Source organism: Argentina silus (genome assembly GCF_951799395.1).
Source record: "Argentina silus genome assembly, chromosome: 2".
NCBI lineage: Eukaryota > Metazoa > Chordata > Actinopteri > Argentiniformes > Argentinidae > Argentina > Argentina silus.
This window is the reverse complement of record NC_139656.1, coordinates 7,505,108-7,521,852: the sequence shown is the minus strand read 5'-3', so window position 1 is coordinate 7,521,852 and position 16,745 is coordinate 7,505,108. Positions and strand designations below refer to the sequence as shown.

The following is a 16,745-nucleotide window of genomic DNA, read 5'->3' as shown; positions in this document are numbered from 1 at the left end:
TTAGGAGCCCAGTGGAGAGATAGCTGTGATCTGTGAGTCATGTAGAAAGGTGGTTTGAAAGGCGTTTTGAATGCCGTCCTTCTAATCTCCACCTCCTACATCTATTCTCTCTCATTCTTTTCTTCAGATAGTACAGAACTCCTATTTTCAATATAGTCCAGAGACCACAGCTACATCAGACAGCCCTCTCACTGTCTCAGGATGTTACGTACTGTAGCAAAGGTTAGTGTAGCAACATGCCTTTACTTTAATTTTGACTGGAAGAACTTCCCCATAACTATAAGGCTGTGGTGCTCAATTCCAGTCCTCAAGGCAGCTGGGTCACGTTCATAATATAATAATATATGCCATTTAGCTGACGCTTTTATCCAAAGCGACTTACGTTGCAGTGAGTGTATACATTTCAATATATATGGTCCCAGCGGAATCAAACCCACAACCTAAGCGTTGTTAGCGCCATGCTCTACCAACTGAGCCACAGAGGACCACGTTCAGGAGGGACGCAATGTGCAGATAGAAGTGTGTTGTATAAAGCATATAAGATCAATAAGCCTATTCTAGTGTATTTGATATTGTATATTTATATCTGAACTATTCATAACATAATCTATAGAACGTGACCCTGTTGAGCAAAAAGTAATCTGTGAAAACTGATCACACTCACTATCGCAGCCAACTTCAAGATACTGTAAGTGCCACTCACACACCCTTCAATGTGAGAATAAAGACAAATTGGATCGTTATTTCAAAAAATCACATAAACCTTTATTTCTTTTTGTTTGCCCAGACTTGCATTTGAACTGTCAAAAATGTACATATTCATCAGTTTATTTCAAAATCATTTTTACATGAATCAATCACAATCATAAATACATCTGTTATACGTTTGACGAACATCATCATTCAAGTTCATCCATATCAACATCGTTTGACTGAGTCAGGTCATGGTGGGCTCCACCACACCCTCTCATGCTACACTTGTCCAATGGTGTGGCAGTGTCTGTTGGATTTGAACCCTTCACCTTTCAATCAGAAGCTGGCCCAAACCTGGGACACAAAGGCTACAAGACTCTTTCCATGTCCAATGTTATTAATTAATCTAAGAAGATCCAAGGAAGAGAAAGATCCAGCAGACACTGCAGCCCCCTAGAACTGCCTCCTCTCTGGTTTAGCTGCTCTGAAAACACGGGATAGGTGAAAGCAGTGTGGTGGAAGCTTCCTGGAAATCTGCTTAAACCTTTCTAGTTTTTCCATATCAGTGGATCAAATGGAGGAAAGGAGACAAGGAGAGAAAGCCACTTTAGGCTATTGAGATGCATCCTAAGTAATGCTGACAGTCAGAGCTTTGTGTGTGTCCAATTAGCAAATCCTTGGTAACAGCACCACCTGTCTGCTGCTAAACACACCAACATTCACACAGGTCCTACCTCACTGGAATGAGTCTCAGAGAGAGAGAGAGACAGAGAAGGAGGGCAAGATGGAGAGAGGAGGATGGAAAAGAAAGCATGGGAAATAAAGAAGACTGTAGGAAAGAGAAAAAGAATGCTAGACAAAGCTAGACAAAGAGAATACAGACAGCAATTAAAGAGACAGAAAGAATGAGAGAGGGAAAATATGAATCTTTTATCAGCAAGTGCTGCTTAAACTTCCTACTTTTCAGACCAGGGACCATTTAGCAAAATGATTCCTAACAAAAGAACTGCTGGACTTTTGCAAAGCTTTCAAGATTCCCTTTTCTGTCCTATGAAGAGATTCTCAAATATCCTCAAAAACTGAAAAACAACATACAAAACACAAAAACTAAAACAGTAAACATCAACATGGATACCTCCTAACCACAATTGCATAACGCTGGTAATGTAGTCATAACATTGTCATAACCAAACACAAATGTCATGTGGAAAGGACTTGTCGGAGAGGTCTGCTGGTAGGTATATGAATACGGAGGTAACAATGTGGCAATGTTCTATTTTTTTCCCCTGGTAAATGTCCTTATTCCGCTGGCTCGATCAAAGTGTTGAGCTTTGAAAAATGTAGATGTAGACCAGAATATAATAAATTTGCATCTTACTACTGGCTACCGTATATAAAATGCACTGGCTAACAGACATTGGAAAATCATCTAAACATATATAGAGAAGTACTGTAAATGTATGTAATGTAAATGTATATTCACCAGACATGATACTCGTTACAATATCATAATGGGCGGAAAGAATGACGGAAATTATTCCTATTTTATATTTCAAGATCAATTACCATAAAGCTATTGACTCACACACAGACATATTCAAAGACATACAGCATACATACACACACTCATATCATACGCACAAACAGAGACAAACACACACAAAAGACCCATAAAGAAACATACATGCACAGACCCATTCATATAGACTCTGAAGACATGGTCCTTGATTTTCTACAACTCTATGACGCTTTATATTGACTCTGTATATTGACTCTCTGTGTGAGAGGCTGACACACCTGATATGCTGGCATCTATTGGATCAGTGGCAGTGTCTGACCTAGTGGTGTCTGGGAGTGTGGGAGAGTGAGTGTGTGTGTGCGCGCTTGGGAGCATGTATGTGGGTATGTTTGTTCCCAGGCTCTGACAACCACAGACAAGCTATATACACACACACACACACACACACACACACACACACACACACACACACACACACACACACACACACACACACACATCAGCTGGTTTCTGGTCTGGTCTCCTAGGTGGTGTTCTCTGATGTGGGATGCAATAACTGCTCCATGAGTGGGGGTGGGGACGGGGGGGGGGGGGGTAGAGCATTAGACCAGTGGGTACATGATCCCTAGGTTTGTCCATACATCCATCCGTCTGTCCCTAAGTCTGTCATCCAGTGTGGTCCCTATGGGCTACCGCTGTAGGAGTAGTCTGCCTTGTTGTGCATCACCAGCTTGTTGTCCACGAAGTAGAAGCTGTCTGACTGTGTCTCGTACGGGTGCAGAATCATCTCTCGCACTGCAGGGAGAGACAGGGATACAAAGTCACATTATAGATGATTTATTGTATTATACACAAATGACAAAGTTATTAACGCCACCACAACTGAGAGGGTGCACACTGCATAGATATACCAATAATAATAATAATAATAATAATAATAATAATAATGCAAATAGCACTTAAAATGATCAAAGGAATTTTAAGAAATGTCCATTTGGTGTGTAGGGGGGACCCGTAGAAGTGTGTTTGTATGCACGTGTGTGTGTGTGTGTGTACACTCTGATATCCTCAGACTGAGGGGGGGGCGTAGGTGTGTGTGTGTGTGTGTGTGTGTGTGTGTGTGTGTGTGTGTGTGTGTGTGTGTGTGTGTGTGTGTGTGTGTGTGTATGTGTGTGTGTGTGTACACTCACTGATATCCTCGGACAGAGGGGGGAACTCGTAGATGTGTTCACAGGTGTTCTTGCTGCTGGGCATGCAGAAGCCAAACTCAAAGTCAAAGCTCTTCAGCAGCTTCTCTCTGAAATAGTGCCTCTCGATCATCCTGAAGTTCTCTATGGGCATGTCTCCTACCGTGAACTCCACACTAGAAAGAGACGGGAAAGAGAAAGAGAGCTTGGTATCAGTCTTTTTAGTGTCATTAATTAAAAACTATCTTGTGCCATCTCGTGAGAGTTTGGGCTACGGTCTCACTTACGTGGCACCCACTTGTCGCAGCCGGAGAAAGGCGGGGGTGAATTGGTACCGGACGAACCGCCCAGCATTTGGGTCAATACCCCTCTTATTCCCCTCTTTATCTGACAGTGACAGAGAGAGAGAGATAATGAGAGGAAACTCATATCAGAACTACAACAGATGAACCAACAGAACCAAGCAGACTTTATGTGTGTGCGTCTGCTTACGAGAGAGTGACTGATCTATCTATGGATATTGAATATTGCGTGTGTGTTTGTCACCTGTGGATGGGGGTTTGGTGATCTCAAACAGCACTGTCCCCGTTTCCATGTCTCGGATCTTAAACCTGGTGAAGTCAATGTTGAAGACATTCTCATCTGGCCCACACAGGTAGTCTGACAGAGAGAAAGAGAGAGAACAAAAAGAAAATGTTTTACCTTTCTCAGCCCTTCATGGCATACCTACGTAATGTATAACCTCATCCTCAATCAGGCAGATTGTGCATAAATAAGCCTGGTGGGAGATATAAATCATATTCATAGGTTCATAGGAAACATTGAGGGGCTCTATCTTTTACATCGACTGGACTCACAGACCTGAAACTGAGACATTATATTCTTTATACCCAACATACAAAACTACCTTCATCTAAATGTGTCATTTGGATACACACAGAGACATACAGGTCTCTATCTCCATCTCTCTCACAGAGACATACAGGTCTCTATCTCCATCTCTCTCACAGAGACATACAGGTCTCTATCTCCGTCTCTCTCACAGAGACATACAGGTCTCTATCTCCATCTCTCTCACAGAGACATACAGGTCTCTATCTCCGTCTCTCTCACAGAGACATACAGGTCTCTATCTCCATCTCTCTCACAGAGACATACAGGTCTCTATCTCCATCTCTCTCACAGAGACATACAGGTCTCTATCTCCATCTCTCTCACAGAGACATACAGGTCTCTATCTCCACCTCTCTCACAGAGACATACAGGTCTCTATCTCCACCTCTCTCACAGAGACATACAGGTCTCTATCTCCAACTCTCTCACAGAGACATACAGGTCTCTATCTCCATCTCTCTCAGTTTATTTATACTCTTCTAATCCTTCCTGCCATCGTCAGGTGGTGTCACTGCTGATTAGTGTTCCAGAGCAGAGCTGCAACCCCAACTTCCTGCTTCCTGTGAGGCCTGATTCCAGTGGCAGGTGTAGCAACAAATCTATTGCCACCACAGTCGCTACCTCAACTCAACCACTTACACCAGACCAGTCAAAACCATGTCTGCTATTCCAAAAGAAAGGAGACTTTCTTTTTCTCTAGTGAGTGTCTCTGCAGACATTGGAAATGCAAACTCCACATACCGTACCGGTATAAAAACTCACTGAAATCTTGCTTTAGCTTATACAACTCTCATGACATGTTATCACCTCTGCCGGGGCTAAGATTGTGGTGTGTGTGTGTCATCCCTTTTGGAGTAAGTGAGTTTTTCTTCTTTTTGACCAGCTCTGTGTAATACTGCGTGTAGTGCTGGCTGGCTCCAGCCGTTCTCTCTGTGTGATGTGATTCAGTCTGATGGCCATGTTTCTCCCAGTCTGAATGCTGACGCTAGCGCTCTCCTGAAGGATGACATCATCTTTTCATATCTCTGCCACACTGTGAAACGCCTGCGTGTACCAACGTCACATACTCACTCTCTCTCTCTCTCTCTCTCTCGTGCTGTTTGAGAGAGAGAGAGAGATATACATGTACAGTATCATTAAAATCATACAGGCTCAGTTTGCAAAAACCAGAACCATAAATATATACCTGTGTAAGGGCTATATATACGGGGAATAGACCTCTCTCCCCTCACACAGCTGGTGTTATCCTTCTCTCTTCTCCATCTTCTTCCTAATCACTCCCATGGAGCCTTCTAATGACCTCCCATGAGCAGAGATGAATGTGTGTGTTGGTCCCTGCTCTCACCTCTAGATTGCTTCCCAGCCCTGAGCGTGCTGCCAGAAAGAGATTATACTCAGCCTGTTACCTAATTCAGGACACAACATGCACGCGCGCACACACGCACAAGCACACACACACACACACACACACACACACACACACACACACACACACACACACACACACACACACACACACACACACACACACACACACACACACACACACACACACACACACACAGAACAGATTTGGGTTGGATGAAGCTGAGGTTTGATAAATAGTTAAATAGTTATGTCAAACCAGCCTGCTCACAGAGCAGTCTGACAGCTCAGGTCACTGTAACACCACTTACTAACAGGCATTGTCTCGTCTCTTGAACCATGATGGTTCTTCACACGTACAGATACAAACAGAGACAGAGAGAGAGAGAGAGAGAGAGAGGCAAACGGCTAATGCTGTTATGTAAAGAGTAAGAGAGGGAAGCATCTGTGGAGAGAACATTTCACCCACACGACACAGACGTTAAAAGCTGAAAACAGGAAACAGACAGACAGACAAAAAGGAACAGTCATGCTAGAGTAAGCCACTGACACAAACACACATACAGATATTTGTGCTCGAGCTCTACTGACAGTTCACCACATAGTAGAGACAGGAAGTCAACAGCTCTGCTCACCACAAATAAGGCCTTACACACACACACACACACACACACACACACACACACACACACACACACTGGGGTTGACAAGTTCTCTCACACTCTGTCACTATCACCTAGCAACCAGCCACTGGGCCAATTAACTGCCTCTCTAGCCCTGCTTAGCCCTCTAGCATCTTCTACAAGCAGGCCTCGGTCTAGACAACACTGCACTGTAGATACGCTCAAAATGTAATATAGACCTGCTCCACATTCTACATAGAGCTATATTTCACCTCCATATCACCAAGGTCTGAGCACACAAGGATATCACACTGATAATTCCCCCTCTTTTCTGCCCTAATGCTGATAATTGTTCCCCTAGCCCTGTTGTTTTGAACTTTACTGATTAATTACAGCTCCCATAGGATATTCCTGACTACACCGGTTTTCCTGACTACACCATTAAACATGCATTTCTCCCTCCTCCCTTTTAGGAGTATCCTAATCATTAATCTGTACGTGATTTGATAAGTGAAAGCAATCCAACCATATCAAATCAGTGATTACCTCAAGGAGGAATGCATTTCTGAAGTATTTGAACAGGGCCCATTTTGATGGCCGTTACGCCATGGTTGGTCATGTGATGTGAGTCATGTGATGTGACAGTGGTTGATGGGGACGCAAGCCTGAGGAACGGTGGTGGCCATTTTTAGACACTAATCCTGAGAGATTAGCCATCTGGAGGTTAGGAAGGTGTGTGTGTGTGTGTGTGTGTGTGTGCGTCCTACAACTAACTGGAAAACAAAGAGAGACGAAAGAGTGAGGGAGAGAGCCCAAGGGAGGAGGAAGTTGAAAGGAGAACAGATTGATGAGAAAAGTGATCAAGATTTCCGCTCAATTCAGTTCCACTAAGGAGCACATACTATCGATCTGCACTTGACAGGCCGTTTGTAAAATTATTTCCAGCATCACTTAATCAATCTATTCACTTACAGAACTGAGGGATATACTCACGTTCAGAAAGAAGCCCACTTACAGTTAAGGAAATATTTGGACAGTGACACAATTTTCATAATTTTGGTTCTGTACACCACCACAATGGATTTGAAATGAAACACTCGAGATGCAATTGAAGTGCAGACTTTCAGGTTTAATTCAAGGGGTTGAACAAAAATATTGTGTGAAACGTTTAGGAATTGCAACCATTTTTATACACAGTCCCCTATTTCCATGGGCTCCTTGTCTCAAAAGACTGCTTGAACAACAAGGTGCATTGTTGAGAATGAAGGCCGTCTTCTCACTATCCTGTCAGAGATCTCAGAGGATGATGATGCCACAGTTGATTTGTGCACTGGGACATCAGGCCTGTTAATTCAAATTAAGAGGCATCATTTCTTTGTGATTGGCAAATTTCTGTTGCGGATGCATGGTGTCTTGAAACCAGCAAATGCAATTCTACAGTCTCAGTTTGTGGATATGTGCACTGCTTGTGAGGTTGTTGGTGCATTACTGGAGTCCTTAAAAGGCATCCGTAAAGATGACTGCTGGACAGAGCTTTCTCAGGCACCTGCTGGGGATGATTCACATCCTCCAAAGAGAAGGAGAACATTGAGTAAACACCTTGGTGAAAGGGCTCTCTGTGGGTCCTACAAATTCTGATGATCCCACCATCACCCCCTGTCAGTCTCTGAAAAGATCCCTGCTCAACCCTTAACAGGGCCATTTCAGAAATGGAAAAAACAGATTTTCCAAGAAGAATGTAGACCTAATGACAGCCATATCCAGTCTTGTACCCAAATCTAGTGCATCTCTAGCTTCCACCTGGTTGCACCCTCTGCATGTGCTTGCTGGCACTGCGGCAGACGATGACATTTTTGTTGCGAAACCAATGTTGGTCAAGAAATGTCCAAATGAAACAGACCTGTCCACTGTGTATAAACACATGCAGGCGTATAAGGAAGCTTTTCCTGTGTTTCATAAATTGTATATAACAGCCCTGGTAATTGGTGTGTCTTCAGCATCATATGAGAGTAACCTTCTCCACACTGTCACAAGTCCTAACCCCCTATCATTGCACCATGTTAGATGAAAGAAAGAGGAATTTAGTGATCTTGGCCCATGAGAATTCAATAACAAATACATTAGGCATGGATGAATGTTAGAATTTTTGCCAAGGGAAACAGGAGACTGATGTTGTAGATAGATAGATAGATAGATAGATAGATAGATAGATAGATAAAAAATAAATAAATAAATGGATATATGACTGATATACTGTACATACACCTTCAACCTACTAGTCCACTTCTCTAACCTCTGGGCTACCTACCGCCCAAGTTGCCCACCGATTATTTCTACCATCCCACCCTAATATAGCAGGCTAAAACCGGCCCTGATTTCTACAGCAACCCCAACCAGACAGGCTCACTCTCACAGGAATTATAGCCTTTTTGGATTGGAAATTGTGGCCTTGTTGGCATGGAAACGCAACTGTCACCTGTCACTGTGCCCACACTGGGTTACCTCCACTCTCCACATAAATGGAGCATGACATTAATGCCACTGTTATTTGACATTATCACGACCCCACACTTTAGCCAAAAAGGGCTCGTTCTTATTCTGCTGAGCCAATCAGGATGCTGCTGTAAATACACATGGCTTACATAATACATTTTCTGTGAACTGCAAGAAAGCACAGTGTCTGTACTACACAAGGCATTCAGTTGTTCAATGACACACTGTAGCGAAGATGCATGCTACAGCTATTCAGAATGCTACAAGCAGAAAGAATAGAAGGATCAAATTAACGCAGACCACTGAGGTCCATTTGGGAGAGGCTGAGCAGCCAATCGGGAGAGAGCAGTAAGGCACTGCAGCCAAACGCAGCTCAACTGGACTAATCCGGTTTAGTGACTCGCATTGACGCAAATCCACCTTATCACTAGTGGGGGGGGGAGCAGGGGAGAGGTTTAGGACTGGTAGGGGGAGAGGTTTAGGGGTGGTGGGTGGGGGAGGTTTGGAGAGAGACTGGGGAGAGGTTCAGGACAGTAGGGGGAGACGGGTTGGAGGTGTTAGGGTGCAGTGTGATAAGCTACCATAAGAGTGGGAGCGGGGGTCAGGGTGTGCAGTAAGTATAGGGAGGTACTATCTGATATCCCGGACTGAAAACTTGAAAAAAAGAAGGTAGAAAAGCAGGGATGTAAAAGAAATGCAAAAGTGTAAAAGGTAAAAGGTTGGCAGGTTATTTGACCGAACTGGTGTGTCAGCATGTACAGTATGATGTATGGTGTGTGTGAATGTGTGTGTGTGTGTGTGTGAGAGAGAAATATATAAGACATTAGTTTATACCATGCTTACAGTAAGCAGCATAGTCAGCCTTACATAAACACTTCTCAGTGACACATGGCCAACTGCTACTGGTACTAAGTGACATAAGGGATTATTAATGGACATGTCTACAGTAAGGTTGGAGCATTATAACAGGCCATAGAGCATTATAACAGGCCATAGAGCATTAAAATAGGCTATAGAGCAGGTGTGGCCAACTCTGGTCCTGGAGGGCCACTGCGTGTTGTGTGTAGACTTTTGTTCCAGCTCAGCACTAACATATCTGATTAAAATAATCCTCTAATGATGGTCTTCAATTTAGAGCACAATCATCTGAATCAAGTGTGTAATATCTTCTATTCAGATATTAATCAGATATATCACAATAGGATACAGGGGTATCAGAACTGATCCTTATTCAGGAGAGAGGAATATTTCAGAATTCCTACGTAGAAATGTACAGAATACACCTATGAGCACAGGATTCCCAATTGTGTAGAACTAGGCCTAGTGTAAGCTCATTATAATACATTTCTATCTACCGTGCTCTGAATCTCACACCCCAGGGCTTGTGATACATAAGGCTGTCATGGAGATGTCATCTTATCGACTCAGCCCAAGTTTCTGGATTCTCCCGGAGAGCTACACAGAGACACAGACAGAAAGAAAACGTACGCGCTGTGAAGGACTGTGAATATAGTTTTCCTGATGCTGGTATTGTGGTTGTGTCAGGGAGTAAGTAATGTACCCATTGCGGGTTTTGTTGTGTGATTTAGACAGAGTGGACAATCGTCAGCCAATGAGGATCCTGCAGCTCAGGACACTCAGCCTTAGAGGCTGACTAGAGGCCGACCAACACTGGATTTGAGTATGATGCTGACGCCGATTTATGGGGGGGGGAAAGTTCACAGTGATGTATACACTCACCGGCCACTTTATTAGGTACACCTGTTCAACTGCTTGTTAACGCAAATATCTAATCAGCCAATCACATGTCACCAACTCAAAGTATTTAGGCATGTAGACATGGTCAAGACGATCTGCTGAAGTTCAAACCGAGCATCAGAATGGGGAAGAAAGGTGATTTAAGTGACTTTGAACGTGGCATGGCTGGTCTGAGTATTTCAGAAACTGCTGATCTACTGGGATTTTCATGCACAACCATCTCTAGGGTTTACAGAGAATGGTCCGAAAAAGAGAAAATATCCAGTGAGCGGCAGTTCTCTGGGCAAAAATGCCTTGTTGATGCCAGAGGTCAGAGGAGAATGGCCAGACTGGTTCGAGATGATAGAAAGGCAACAGTAATTCAAATAACCACTCGTTACAACCAAGGTATGCAGAAGACCATCTCTGAACGCACAACATGTCGAACCTTGAAGCAGATGGGTTACAGCAGCAGAAGACCACACCGGGTGCCACTCCTGTCAGCTAAGAACAGGAAACTGAGGCTACAATTCGCATGGGCTCACCAAAATTGGACAATTGAAGATTGGAAAAATGTTGCCTGGTCTGATGAGCCTCGATTTCTGCTGCGACATTCAGATGGTAGGGTCAGAATTTGGCGTAAACAACATGAAAGCATGGATCCATCCTGCCTTGTATCAACGGTTCAGGCTAGTGGTGGTGGTGAAATGGTGTGGGGGATATTTTCTTTGCACACTTTGGGCCCCTTAGTACCAATTGAGCATTGTTTAAACGCCACAGCCTACCTGAGTATTGTTGCTGACCATGTTCATCCCTTTATGACCACAGTGTACCCATCTTCTGATGGCTACTTCCAGCAGGATAACGTGCCATGTCACAAAGCTCACATCATCTCAAACTGGTTTCTTGAACATGACAATGAGTTCACTGTACTCCAATGGCCTCCAGTCACCAGATCTCAATCCAATAGAGCACCTTTGGGATGTGGTGGAACGGGAGATTTGCATCATGGATGTGCAGCCGACAAATCTGCAGCAACTGCGTGATGCTATCATGTCAATATGGACCAAAATCTCTGAGTAATGTTTCCAACACCTCGTTGAATCTATGCCACAAAAAATTAAGGCAGTTCTGAAGGCAAAAGGGGGTCCAACCCGGTACTAGCAAGGTGTACCTAATAAAGTGGCCGGTGAGTGTGTGTATATATATATATATATATTATCGGTGTAATATGTGCCGATACAGATATTTCTATAAAAGGCCAATATCGCCGATAATATTGGTGTGCCGATATATCTGTTGGGCTCTAATGCTGACTGACTACAAGATGCTGAATTCACCACCTCCCACTCTTCTGGGGGCAGCTCATGTTCTCGCTTTCTTTGACTGAGAGAAAAGGTGTCAGTCTCAGAAAGAGAGAGAGAAAAAAGGTGTCTGCCTCAGAAAGAGAGAGAGAGAGAGAGAGAGAGAGAGAGAGACATCCCCCTCTTCTTCTCCAGGGGGAGATGGAGAAAACAAGGCAGTCAGACTGAGGCCTCTTTTCTGCCTGACATGCAGCTGCCGTAATGGGAGGGAGGGAGAGAGAGAGAGAGAGGGAGAAAGTGTGTTAGGAGTGCCTATTATTCAGTCTGTAATACTGGTCCCTTTTCTGTATCTGATATGAACAATTCAACTGCACAGTGGCAGGACATGTCTCATTCTGCACATTCCTGAGTGAGTGAGTGAGTGAGTGGGTGAATTAGTGTGTGTACATATTTTTTGTTAAAGGGGTTTGGAGGTGGGTGCAGGGGGTGAGGAAGGGTGGAGGTGGGTGCAGCCGGTGAGGGAGGGTGGATGCAGGTGAAGGGGGTGAGGGAGGATGGAGGCGGGTGAAGGGTGATGAAGTCTCCACAGGACTGTTAACATGAAGGGATTTTCAAGTTGCCTCAGTAATTCAAGCGTACCTTTCCTCTCCTCATGAATCACAATGCTTGGAGGGTGTTTCTATGACAGTAACAAGGTCCGGCCTGGGAGAAGGAATCATTAAAATATCCCCAGATGGGTCTCTCTGCAGCGCTATCGCTGAGTTACCCCATAGCAGTCTCGCTCATGGAAAACTGAACAACAAGACACAGCAGAGAGACACACACACACACACACACACACACACACACACACACACACACACACACACACACACACACACACACACACACACACACACACACACACACTCATACACACTTATACACAAAGGGATGCAATCATGTCCATGAGTGACACATTCACCAAGTCTAGGTTCAAGTTCTCCAAAACACTCTCCTTTTGATAATCTCCTGTTCTTCACAACAAGTCATGTGTAGGAGGAGTGATTAGCCTTCAACCACACAGTGCTTTTAACCATCAGGTCTTGACAGATGTAATGGTCATGAAGAGTAAGAGACCAGGGAAGGAGGCAAGAGGAGAGGATGAGATAAGGAGGTGAAGGTAAAGGAAGTGAGGGAAGGAGATAAGGGGACAAGGGAAGAAGATGAGGAATATGTGGAAGAAAAAAGAAAGGATGGCAAGGATCCACACTCTGTTGGTTGGCACTATATAGCTGTACATTCTGCTGTCTAGAGGAACAACTGCAGTTCACTTAACAGCAACCAAAGCTGTTCAGGCCTGCCTTTTCCACTGAGACTCTGGAGGCAAGTCTCATGGCATCTTATACCTGTGTTGTGTAAGGTATTACGGCTGCCTTAAAATAGTCATGGGCCTTGCTGACCACCTGTTAGCTAACACTGTCTTGCACTAACAGGTTAGTTGGGCGAGGATATCAGAGATGGATAGATATAGCTGATCCTTTCCTCTAATATCTCTCTCTCTGCATATAGTATTGACTTTGTCAGCAAGTTAGCTGGTTTAATTGGTATATGTAACTGCAGTACTTTTTCATAACAATATAGTTTGTCACGATGATGACACTCATAATGACAATTTGGTTTACTATTTTGTCTGACATATGTATTGTACTGTATGTATGTTGGAAACAATTCCTTGCTATTTGAACGCTTTTAATAGTTACGCTCTTCTGCACACGCTCCAGATATAATAGGCAATGATATTCTGGAACAGACTACCACTGCCATCGGCACACAGTAAACCTTACCTCGATACACGTCAAGAGACTATATATTTATGACGAGATGTGAACAAAAATACAGAGCTTTTCTGGTGACACTTTGGCAATAGGCAGGGGGCAACCGCTTCATGATGGTTATGTTGTTGCATTACAATAGCCCTGAATGGAGGGAAACTGTTGCAAGCACTCCATCTGCTCTGTCCACAAGCCTTCTCTCAACTCGACACTATCTACAACAATCAAGCTACACCACCGCTTGCTTATCGAATCAAATGTTTCATATGGGTTTTGAGAGGATGCTATGTTTGAGACGCGTGCTAGCAGTCTATCGGTACTAACTTACTCTCTGTGATCTTCTGTAAGCCCAATACATCCTCGGGGGTGATTATCGTGTTGGCGAGCAGTTCCCCCTCTGTGGTCACCGGGACCCCCACGTCCGTCGAGTTGCAGCCTTTCTTCACTTTCATCGCCGCCGATGGGTTTGGGTTCGGGCTCGCCTGGCCACCTCCGGTTACGTTACTGATGCTGTTATTGCTGCTGCCACCGATATCTCCGCCAGCACCGCAACTGCCTGGATTATTACCGGCGGACTTCTTAGCGCTGGATGGGTCCTGGCTGTTGCCTCTGCTGGTACAAGAATAGCTCATTCTCCCCTCCTCCCCCTCTTAGCCCGGGCTTGCAAGATACAAAACAGTCGCCTCCCTCCCTCCCTCGCCGAAGGCTGCACAGCTGCTGTCTATTGCCCGGTACTTAATTCAAATCCCTTCTTGTCTCCGAGTTGGAGACTACAGAATAGATGCACTGTGGCTCATCCCTCACCGAACTCGCCTACACAGCGCAACCGACCCAAACGGTTTATGTGAGGTCCTCAACTGCAACCCGATGTGCTCTCAGCTTGTAGAGCTCAGTGAAGTGAAATTGTCGTCTTGATCAGAACTAAAAAGGGGGCAGATGGTTTTACGCAGTCTCAAAGAAGTAGGCCGAGAGCATCCTCTTACCTCACTGTGGTTGGCGTTCAAGTGCTGGTGAAACGGCTGTTCACCGTCCATAAACACAACATAGTTGATATAACGATAAGATATGGGCATTGATGTGGTTTATTGTATCCTTCTTGTTGCTACCCCTCTCTCAATTATGGTATCGTCCGTTTTGATGTCACTCATAAGTGGTGGGCAATAGATTATGAGCTGTTATGCCGCAATAGGCTACATCGAGAGGTCAAGTGTTCGATCCTGAGTGAACCAAACAGGTTGTTAGCTTAATGATTATCCTATAATTATGCTGTTCATGTTCCGTTAGGAAGTGCTATTGAGCAGCACAGCATAGGAGTGCTGCAACATTGTCCCAGATGGAGAGAGCTGACATGCAGACCAATAAATGACACTGAACTGGGGAGCCCTGAAAAGGTTAGGCCTATCCACAACAGTAGGATACACTCAGTTGGGGCCTAAAATCATTGATTCGTCTTTTCATTTCTTCCTTCCTATTTCTGTGATGCAAGCACACTTTTCTTTTTAAACAGCCAGTTCACAGAATATCCCAGAAATTCTGAAAGGTTCCAGACATTCTGTAACATCCCACAGATTCTAGAACATTGATTCTAGTCTCTACATCCTCTGGAATCTCACAGCAATTCTAGAATCCCCCCCCCCCCTTAGAATCCCCCACATGGAATGTCAGGTCCCATCCATTCAGTGTTTTTGAGAAAATGTTGCACTCTAGAGGCCATTTGCATTTACTGCAAAACCAGTCACATTAAATGTTTCAACATGTTTTTTTCCAACGTTGGACAACTGTATGCTTTTAAATTTTTTGAGGATAGAAAAAGTTTCTGACAAGTCCTTGAACAGAAAGAGACAACATTATCGGAAAAAGAAGTCTGAATATGCTTTGATAATTGATGTCAATTTCTGTTGATGAAACTTTGTCCTAATGTCCTATATTACCTATCCACTGAAATAAATGCATTTCAAACCACTCATATAAAACTGTCTTCTTTTCTGTGTGTGCGTGCGTGTGTGTGTGTGTGTGTGCGCACGCATGCGTCTGTGTGTGTGTGTGTGTGTGTGTGTGTGTGTGTAATGAATGGGGTGAAATGTCTGCAATGTCTGTGCGTCTATATATGGTGGAGTGTATATGGTTTGAGGGCTACTCTCATAGGCTTGCTGACTTTGCTCATCCCTTTGTCACCACTGGGCTGCTGCTATCATCAGCAGAAACACACACACACACACACACACACACACACACACACACACACACACACACACACACAACAATATATGCTATGTTTTCACATACACTCTGTTTATATATTATATATATACATACCTGTATACACATACTACAAGCATAAACTCATACAAAGAATAACACAGATACACATATGTAAACACTAACATATTCTCACACACACACACACACACACACACACACACACACACACATACACACACACACACACACACACACACCAGCCCTGGGCAATGTGCTGACCTCAGTAAGCCCTCCCTACATGTTCATTGTTTGGTGAGGAGAGTGGAGAGGAGTGATGTGGCTTCTGTTAGCTGGTTAGCATTGTGCAGCCCCACCAGTCTCTCTCTATGCTGTTTTGTTCAGTCTCTGCTTGTTTGCTTTAGCAACACAATGACAGGGGAGAAAGCCATAGAGACTCAAAATACATGTACTCTGCCTTCCCATTGTACAGTATGATTCGGTATATGTCTGGACAATATACCGTATGGACATTAAAGTAGCTCAATAATTATCAATTTGATTTATTGATTGTACACATTAAATAAAAAGGAATAATAAAGGGTAAAGTCTGAAAAAGAAAATCTATTTCAGGTCTGAATCTGATCCAGTTTGTTATATACTGATGCAAAGGAGAACAGATGAAAATGGTAGTTTATGCACTATTTTGTTTGAAATGTTGTTTGCACCAAAAGACACAATCCTCTCTCTCAGCCTGTATCCATTATGATAAGAGGAGCTTCTTTTTTTTATCAATGAACCACTCTCTCTCTTTCTCTTTTATACGATCCCCCTGGGGCGATCTTTTCTTTTTGAATCATCACTCATTTACATCAGAGTGGCACTGCCAATCACAAATCACTAGCCAATACCAAAAC

General features: G+C 43.8%; 1 protein-coding gene across 1 annotated transcript; it reads right to left on the bottom strand.

Moving 5' to 3' along the window:
* Positions 1–746: 746 nt before the first annotated feature.
* Positions 747–14,461, bottom strand: unc119a2 (unc-119 lipid binding chaperone a2). Its single transcript, XM_083689944.1, has 5 exons — positions 13,958–14,461; positions 3,946–4,059; positions 3,687–3,786; positions 3,403–3,575; positions 747–3,007 (listed from the first exon to the last, which is right to left on the bottom strand). The coding sequence occupies exons 1-5, from the start codon at positions 14,259–14,261 to the stop codon at positions 2,895–2,897; spliced, it is 804 nt and encodes a 267-aa protein (XP_083546070.1). The 5' UTR covers positions 14,262–14,461; the 3' UTR covers positions 747–2,894.
* Between the last annotated feature and the right edge of the window lie 2,284 nt (positions 14,462–16,745).

Bases quoted from the DNA above. Each gene is read 5' to 3' on its own strand.
- unc119a2 (XM_083689944.1), bottom strand. From the start codon at position 14,261: ATGAGCTATTCTTGTACCAGCAGAGGCAACAGCCAGGACCCATCCAGC. The intron at 3,787-3,945 runs GTGACAAACACA...TGTCACTGTCAG, and splicing joins CACCAAACCCCCATCCACAG to ATAAAGAGGGGAATAAGAGG. The intron at 3,008-3,402 runs GTGAGTGTACAC...CTCTCCCTGCAG, and splicing joins CCCTCTGTCCGAGGATATCA to TGCGAGAGATGATTCTGCAC.